This window comes from Herpailurus yagouaroundi, unplaced genomic scaffold, assembly GCF_014898765.1.
Source record: "Herpailurus yagouaroundi ecotype Mexico unplaced genomic scaffold, PumYag 141, whole genome shotgun sequence".
NCBI classification, from domain to species: Eukaryota; Metazoa; Chordata; class Mammalia; order Carnivora; family Felidae; genus Herpailurus; species Herpailurus yagouaroundi.
Window position 1 is genome coordinate 64,473,881 of NW_024412396.1, and position 9,239 is coordinate 64,483,119.

Here is a 9,239-nt window from a genome sequence, read left to right on the forward strand (position 1 = left end):
GAACCCCGTGAGTTCATGACCTGAGCTCAAACTCACGAACCCCGTGAGTTCGTGACCTAAGCCCAAACTCATGAACCCTGTGAGTTCGTGACCTGAGCCAAAATCAAGAGCTGGACGCTTAACCCAACGAGCCACCTAGGCACCCAAGAAAAATAAAACTTCTATGGAATCTACTTTAAAGTAAGAATCTCAAAATTCTACAAAAAGACTATACATACCTTACCAGGAGTTCAGCGAAAAGTAGACTAGAACAGCTGCCTCATGATTCCCATTTCTCTTCCAATTCAAAAGTTTATTCTGAACTATAGTTGATGAAAATAGCATTCTCTTGTCTTTCTAGATTTATATGTCAATCAGGAGAGCCACAAAAAGTTTTTTCAGGTAGACGTTATGAACATACACAGCCTTGCAGTTACATTTGGCATTCTTTTTTTCTTTCTTAGCAATTAAAAAAAAATTTTTTTTAACTTAAAGTTTGTTTCTTTGTTTCTTTACTTATTTATTTATTTGGGGGGGTGGGGAGAGAGAACGAGTGCAAGAGCCAGTGGGTAGGGGCAGAGACAGAGAGAGAGCGAACCCTAAGCAGGCTCCGCGCTGTCAGCACAGAGCCTGATGCAGGGCTCAAATTCATGAACTGTAAGATCATGACCTGAGCCGAAATCAAGAGTTGGATGCTTAACCAGCTGAGCCACCCAGGCACCCCAGTATGGCCTAGCATTCTTTTTTTTTTAATTTTTTTTTTTTAACGTTTATTTATTTTTGAGGCAGAGCGAGACAGAGCATGAACAGGGGAGAGGCAGAGAGAGAGGGAGACACAGAATCTGAAACAGGCTCCAGGTTCCGAGCGGTCAGCACAGAGCCCAACGCGGGGCTCGAACTCATGGACCATGAGATCATGACCTGAGCCGAAGTCGGACGCCCAACCGACCTAGCCACCCAGGCGCCCCTGGCCTAGCATTCTTAAGCAGTGAGTTGATCCCTATCAGAGATAATGAAAGGAAATATTATAAAGGATTACTTAACATCGAAAGAAAGGAGCAAGAGGGACCAGGAACGGCTGCAGAATCTGAAAATATCAAGAGAAGGTCACAGACCCTATCAGGTATGTGCAGAGATCTGCAAACTACAAAGTATATACCTGGGCCAATTAGAGAAAGGAGTAACTGAAAGAACAGAATGCAAAGGGAGGAGAAAAGAGCAAAAAAATTATATATATATAATACAGGAATAAAAAAAGACTGGGAGACACTACTGGCTCTTAGTGGGTAGAAAGAGTGGGGGGGGGCAAGGACCCCACAATGCATACGACAGTACACAGAGCTAAAAATGTTCCTGTCTACATGCCAAAACGTCCCTTTGAGAAACACTGCCTATACACTAATGTGCAAGGACGCTGAAAACATGTTAAGGTATACATGAATATATGTATAGTATGCTAACAGTTTTTTCAAATCTATTTAAATAATCATACATACTTAGGTGTAGTCTGAAAGGATGGACATATGAGAAACTGGTAAGAAAGACTTCCTTTGGAAAACAGGCCAACCAAGGGAGGTGGAAAGGATATTCCCTTTGTACTGTCTAAAGTTTTTCGGTATGAATTACCGTATTTGTACATCAGTGAGTATGTGTTACCTTTTAAAAATTAAGATTTTAAATTGAGTTAAGACACTAGCCTATAAATTAATACCAGCCGACAACTATCCTCTGTTTAAACACCTACCTTAGCCAAGGAACCACCCCCAAGTAGTACAAACATAAAAATACCTCTCCCGATACCCAACAGTGCATTATAGAACCTCGTTCCAACCTTGCTTCCAATATACACAAAGACCTTATTTCTACCAGTGAGATTATATCCCCTTTATCTCTCACCACTAAGAAACTCCTGTCCACAACAGATACGTTCTGGGACGTATCTGCAGCTACGGTTTCTGTAAGATGCCAGTCCAAGCTCGCGACCCACCTGTGTATGTTGCTACTATCAGGACTTCATCAGAAACCAAAACAGAGCCTTTATCTTTTCTGCTCATATCTGTATGCCTACTGGCTTATCTGTGTGTAAACGTAAACCCTGGCCAGCCCTCATACTCTGAACCTTGCCCAAGTACTTGAACCTGGTCTGACAATGAGATCAGCTTTATTCTAAGGCCTCTCAAGACCTAAATGCTCCATTTATATAAACTGGCCCTTGGCTTGATCTGTAATACACACAATATTTTAATTCTGGTCCCATTTTTATCGCACCCACCTTTTCTTGACTCAATAAGGACTTCTCTTTTTCTAAAATTTCAACATGCATTTTAAGTTTCAAATTGTCTTCAGTGAGATTGTTATCCTACAAAATGTTAAAACAGAATTTTCAGATAAATTTCAAGTTTATAAAAAAGTAGGCAAGCCATACAAGTGTGCATTTCAACTCAGCATTTCTCTAGTGATATATAAAAATTATAAGCATACAACACTAGACCATCTAAAGTCAGTCACTCATTTTACAAACATTCTTATAGATATTTTTTTAATTTATTTAAAAGCATACACAAATATACATAATACATAAATACATTTACAAACTAACCTGGAATCATTAGCACTAGAAACAACTCTAAATTCCTTAAGGGAAATCAAAACGCATTCCTCGGTTGGTGGGAAATCTGCTTCCACTCATATACGTAATATAATGTCTGTCAAATTAATCTTGAAAGTGATATACCTGCATTTTCCAATTATGTAATTTTAAAATTATGACAATTTATGATTCAAAAAATTACCGTTATCAGCAAACGTAAAATTACTAAGATGCAAGTTCCCAGGATAAGTTCCTGTGAATTTGTAAAAAACACAAAACAAGCAACTACAATAATCAAAATACTTTTTCTCGATAAAAGCCAGAAGGTTTTCTCTCAGCATTAGTTTACCTGGTTTAAAATACTCAGTCTCATAATTTCATTTTCAGCATCTGCAAAAACAAAGAATCTGACATTAAAATACTTCAACTTCTTACCTCCTATGTAATAAACTCAGAAATAAAGCTCATTTAAAATAAAGTGTATTTATAAGCACAATCAGCAAACCCTAATGGTACTTACTGAAATGTATTTTTGCTGTTTTACATTTCTATTTGACTATACTATAGAATTCATAACATAAATGCCAGTTAGAAGCTCCATTAAAATGTAATTCTATGAAACAGTATAAGAAATAAGTATAATCATATCTGGATGAGTCATAAGTTATTGCCTTGATAAAAACACTAATAACAATGTTTCAAAATGAGTTGATTAGCTTTTGTACAGGAAAGAGTAAAAGGACTGAGATTGAGGGGAAACGGCTAAAAACAAGAATACATATTTATACCACAATAATACAATAATCTCTCAATTCTTTATTTTTTAAAATTTACTTATTTATTTTGAGAGAGAGCAAGAGAGCGCAAGAGTGAGCAGGGGAGTGGCAGAGAGAGAATTCCAAACAGGCTCTCCACTGTCAGCACAAAGCCCGACATGGGGCTTGAACCCACAAACCGTGAGATTATGACCTAGCCAAAATCAAGAGTTTGACATTCAACCAACTAAACGACCCAGGTGCCCCAATTCTCAATGTTTACAGTGACTTAGAAATGACAGGGGAGCCTGGGTGGCTCAGTCATTTAAAAACCTGACTTTGGCTCAAGTCATGATCTCATGGTTCTTGAGTTCAAGCCCCATGTCAGGCTCTCTGCTGTCAGTACAGAGTCCACTTTCAGATCCTCTGTCTCACTCTTTCTCTGCCCTTCCCCTGCTCATGTGGTGCACGCTCTCTCTCAAAAATAAACAAACAGTAAAAACATAAATAAACTGACTTGGACATGACAACAGATAGAAAGGCCATTCAAGCTGGTATTATGGATAGATCCATATATAGAAATAGTTCTGGAAGAACACAAAGACAGAATACTTTAAGTCCAGCTGAAGTGATTTATTCAATGTTCACTCAGATAATACTGAACGTTTACTGTGAGGTCAGTTGCTAGACAACCAGATGAAAACCTTTAGTCCTTGCTTGCCCTCAGGGAGCTTTCTATTCAGAGGAAAGACAAACAAGTAAACACGTGACCACAGTACAGTATGATACAGGGAGCGCAAGGTGCTACAGGGAGCAGAAAGGACAAACACCTGCTCGATCTGGGGGTGGGAGAGGGGTGGGGAGGGCTAGGAAAGCAGCAGCATAGTATCTCCTGCAATGAGTTGTAATGTACTTAAGAATCAGCAGAGAGAAACAGAGACACTCCACACAGAGCAGCAAATGCAAAGGCGACAGACCTAATAGACAATAACGTCATCGGCTTAAGGAGATGTGTAGAAAGTTCAGTACAGCTAACGCTTAGCCCGTGAGGAGAATGGGAAGAACTGAAATTAAAGGGGGAGACAGGGGCCAGATCATGAAAGACATTTTATGTCAAGTATGAGGTTTAGACTTTATCCTGAAGTTCACAAGGGAGCCACGAAGTATTGCAATCAGGGAAGTAAACTGTTTTGAGTTTCTGAAAAACCATCCTGGCTGCAGAAAGAAAAAAAACGGATTCAAGGAATCATGGAGACCAGAAAATAATAACAGCTACCACTTCTGTAATGCTTACTACGGGATAGCCATTGTTCTAGAGAGAACTCTGCAGGTAGTAACTCAGAGAATCCCCATTACTACTACTGTAACTATGGAAGACAGTATCGTTATCCCAACTACACAGATGGAAAAACAAAATTACCATAGAGATGGTAATTAAACTGCCCAATGTCACTGAATTAGTGACAGAGCAGGATTCCAGCACAGTCATGTACTTAACTACTGTGCTATTCTGCTCCATGAAGAAACTACTAGTTAATCAGGCAAAAGAAAATTGATTGGCTGAAGTTATTCAGTGGCATGGAAACTGGAAAAAGAGGAAGGACTAGGGCAGTAGGTTTGTTTTTAAAGCAAATGAATTCATCTGAGTCACCCAATATGTGGAATAAACAGATACATTTATTTTGAAAAGAGCAGAGATACTCTGAGGTCAAACAAGAAAGAAGTCTAGATCCCTAGTCAACAGCCTTCTCTTTGCCTTCCTGGCAGCTCCTAGAATGGAGGCACTTGTGAGAAACCCTAGAATGCCTCTGAAAGAGTACCAAGCCAGAGATGCTAAGGAAATAGAACCTTCAGGATATGCTAGGTGATGTCTTCAAATTCTCTGTTTTGGCGAACTGGTAAATGCCACCAATCACTAAGGCTGGGAGAGGAGGAGTAGGAGAAGGAGGGGGAGGAGGAGGAGGACAATGACGACACGGTGACCCTGAACCTAACTTTAATATGAATTTATAGAGTTGGCCATCCAGGTCAGGCACTCAGGATAAACAACTAGGCAAGTGAGACAGATGGGAGGCGGGGATCGGGGAGCAGAGCACCCAAGGGCTAGAAACACCCTCCAGAGCAAGAATCAATCAGTTCATAATGTGAGAGTTTATATTGTGAGAAGACAAAAACGCAAAATAAAACACATCTTTGCAGCTAAAGAGCTCCTATTATGTTTTCCTGGCATGAACGAATACTGGTGTTTGGCCTATTTCATTCAGTAACTTATTTTTTCTAACACAGAACACAGGTATGGTAACGAAGTACCAGCTTCAGCATGGAAAATGATAAAAGACCTATGGTTATCACTCTTGTGTCTGCTTAGATACAGGACATCATTTCAAAAGGTGATACAGAATTTTAAAAAAGGGAGGCTGCATTCCCTAACTGGAGGGTCTGGACCCTAATGAGTTCCAGAAAGTATTTGGTTCTACACAGATTAACAGAAATACACCCACACCTCCTCCCAATAAACAGCTACTAAACATTTCCCAAAAATCTCCACTGCCTCGTAGAGCAATGAGTCCCCTGTAAATACTTAAGGATGAGGCAGGGAGTGAAGCCTTTTTAGTAGAAAATTCCTATTTGTTGTCCGTTAATTATGGCACTGAAGCGAAACCAACAATTCGATTCAAATTCTACACAGTCATTTCCATGACTCCTCCATTCCCATACAGTACTCAGTGTGCCTCTAAAACAACTGGTACGCAATAAAACACCCATCATCAATAAGTTCCAAACATTTTATACCAGACAGTGCCTGCTGCAGTTTGAGCACTTCCTCTTGCACCGATGCACCCTGCGACAGGATTCCTTCTCTTCCTGTCACAGCATCGCCCTGCCTCACGGCATCAGGCTGCAATTTACTATATTCCTGTTTCAAGGTTTCACACTCTTCCGTTATTTGTCTGTTTTCAACGTGCAGGCGTTCTTGTTCCTTCTTCAAAACATCTCTGTCATTTTCTGCAGAAGATAATTTTGTATTTATGTCCTTTATTTTATCCTCAAGTTCTTCAATTTTTTTGGTAGACGCTACTTTCTCAGTTTGTAGATCCTGAATAGTTTTTTGCATCTCATGGATTTTCAAGTGATCAGTGACTGCAATTCCTGAGCCACCTAGAACATGAACAGAAAATCAAGGACAGTAAATGTCAGCTACCAAGAGATTAGTAGCTTGCTATATACAGCTACGAGATTGAACAGACGTGAGAACCTGAAAATCTTTGGAAGTTAAGACAACGAGATACCATTACACTCCCATTAGAACGGCCGAAGTTCAGAACATGGACAACACCAGATGCTGATGAGGATGTGGAACAAGAGCTCTCGTTCACTCTTGGTGGGAATGCACAACAGTAGGGCCACTTTGGAGGACAGTTTGGCAGTTTCTAACAGAATGAAACATACCCTTACCATATGGTTAGCAACTGCACTCCCTGGTATTTACTCAAAGGAACTGAAAACTCTTATCCACATGAACACCTGAACAATGATGTTTATAGCAGCTTTATGCATAACTACAAAAACCTGGAAGCAAAGAGGTCCTTCAGAAGGTGAATGGATAAATTGTGGTACATCCAGGTAATGTGATACTATTCAGCACTAAAAAGAAGTGAGGGATCAAGCCATGAAAAAACATGGAGGAACATTATTATTTTTTTTTTAATTTTTTTTTTTAACATTTATTTATTTTTGAGACAGAGAGAGACAGAGCATGAACGGGGGAGGGGCAGAGAGAGAGGGAGACACAGAATCGGAAGCAGGCTCCAGGCTCTGAGCCATCAGCCCAGAGCCTGAAGCGGGGCTCGAACTCACGGACCGTGAGATCGTGACCTGAGCCGAAGTCGGACGCCCAACCGACTGAGCCACCCAGGCGCCCCAACATGGAGGAACTTTAAATGCACATTACTAAGTGAAAGAAATCAATCTCAAAAGGTTACATACTGTATGATTCCAACTATGTGACATTCTAGAAAAGGCAAAACTATAGAGACAATAAAAAGATTGGTGGGGAGGGCAAGTGGGGGGTGAGTAGGCAGAGTAGAAAGGGTTTTAGAGCACTGAAACTACTCTGTATATTATGATGAATATGTGCATAAGTTTGTCCAAATCCATAGAATGTACAACACCAAGAGTCAACCCTAAGGTAAACTATGCACTTTGAGGGATCGTGATGTGTCAATGTAGGTTCATCTTTGGTGGCAAATGTGCCATTCTGCTAAGTGATGGTGATAGTAGGGATGGCATGTGTTTGGGGGCAGGGGTATGTGGGAAATCTCTGTACTTCCTTCTCAATTTTGTTATAAAAACAAAATCTTAAAAAATTACAACAGGGACGCCTGGGTGGCTCAGTCAGTTGAGCATCCAACTTGCTTTTGGCTCAGTTTGTGATCTTACAGTTTGTGGGATCAAGCCCTGCGTTGGACTCTGTGCTGACAGTGTGGAGGCTGCTTGGGATTCTCTGTCTCCCTCTCTGCCCCTCCCCCACTCTCAAAAGTGAATAAACTTTTTTAAAAAATTACCATAATAAAGCATCTTTATTTTAGATTTTTTTCCCCTGTAATCTCTACTCCCAACATGGGACTCAAACTCATGACCCTGAGATCAAGAGTCACATGCTCCACTGACTGAGACAGCCAGCTGCCCTCATAATAAAGCTTTTTAAAAATAAACAGTCGAGGAAAAATATTATTTGAATGAACTACTAAAAAGCCTATGTATATGAATTTAAAAGAGTGAAAATAGTTCTATTGGTTTTTAAGGTTTTTTTTAACATTTATTAATTTTTTGAGAGACAGAGACAGTGCCAGTAGGGAAAGGACAGAGAGAGAGGAAGACACAGAATCCAAAACAGGCTCCAGGCTCTGAGCTGTCAGCTCAGGGCCTGAACCCACGAACTGCAAGATCATGACCTGAGCCGAAATCGGATGCTCAACGAACTGAGCCACCCAGGTGCCCCAGAGTGAAAATACTTCTAATCATTTATTACCAAAGTACCACCACCAAACAATACAAAGAAATCTATGTATTGTAACTATCTGTCACAAAAGCAAATGGACCTTTCCATTTCTGCATAATCTTTCCTTTTTAAAATTTTTTTTAAATGTTTATTTTTGAGAGACACAGAGTGCAAACGGGAGGGGCAGAGGAGACACACACACACACACACGAAATCTGAAGCAGGTCATGCTCTGAGCTGTCAGCACAGAGCCCGACACAGGGCTTGAACTCATGAATCTGAGATCAGATCATGACCTGAGCTGAAGTCGGACACTTAACCGACTGAGCCATGCAGGTGGCCCAATTTCCACATAATGAACAGAACTAGTGAACAGAACTAGTCATTCACTCATTCTTTAGAACTTAGTCCAAGCTTACATCAGTGACTTGATCACACATTACTAGGCTGGTCTTTTAATTATATCATCTAATACATTAAGTTAATAAAAACTAACAACCTTGTTGTAACAGCTTTTCCAGTTCTTCAATTCGTTCTTCATAGTCACTTAATTCTTCTCGATGCCGACGACTTATTTCTGTCAATTTCTGTTGATGTGCATTCTGTAACACTGACATTTCATGTTGATGGTCATCAATTTCCTGACTTCGGTTCTGTTTAAGTTCCTTAAAAAATAAAAACAAGGTTAACCCCACTTATAATCAATGATACACCTAAGCTATCTCATTGTGCAGAAGTGTGTATTAAGAATAATTCTCGGGGCGCCTGGGTGGCGCAGTCGGTTAAGCGTCCGACTTCAGCCAGGTCGCGATCTCGCGGTCCGTGAGTTCGAGCCCCGCGTCGGGCTCTGGGCTGATGGCTCAGAGCCTGGAGCCTGTTTCCGATTCTGTGTCTCCCTCTCTCTCTGCCCCTC

At 40.5% G+C, this 9,239-nt stretch overlaps 1 protein-coding gene across 4 annotated transcripts in view; it reads right to left on the reverse strand.

Moving 5' to 3' along the window:
• The window catches only part of TRIP11 (thyroid hormone receptor interactor 11), a 66,268-nt gene that overhangs the window by 38,463 nt on the left and 18,566 nt on the right, over positions 1 to 9,239 (reverse strand). For all 4 annotated transcript variants that reach the window (XM_040478046.1, XM_040478045.1, XM_040478047.1 and 1 more), the window contains exons 6-9: positions 8,826 to 8,991; positions 6,118 to 6,483; positions 2,919 to 2,959; positions 2,252 to 2,338 (exon numbers count right to left, since the gene is read on the reverse strand). In XM_040478046.1, the coding sequence (XP_040333980.1) occupies positions 2,252 to 2,338; positions 2,919 to 2,959; positions 6,118 to 6,483; positions 8,826 to 8,991 (660 nt within the window). The remainder of the gene's footprint in view (positions 1 to 2,251; positions 2,339 to 2,918; positions 2,960 to 6,117; positions 6,484 to 8,825; positions 8,992 to 9,239) is intronic.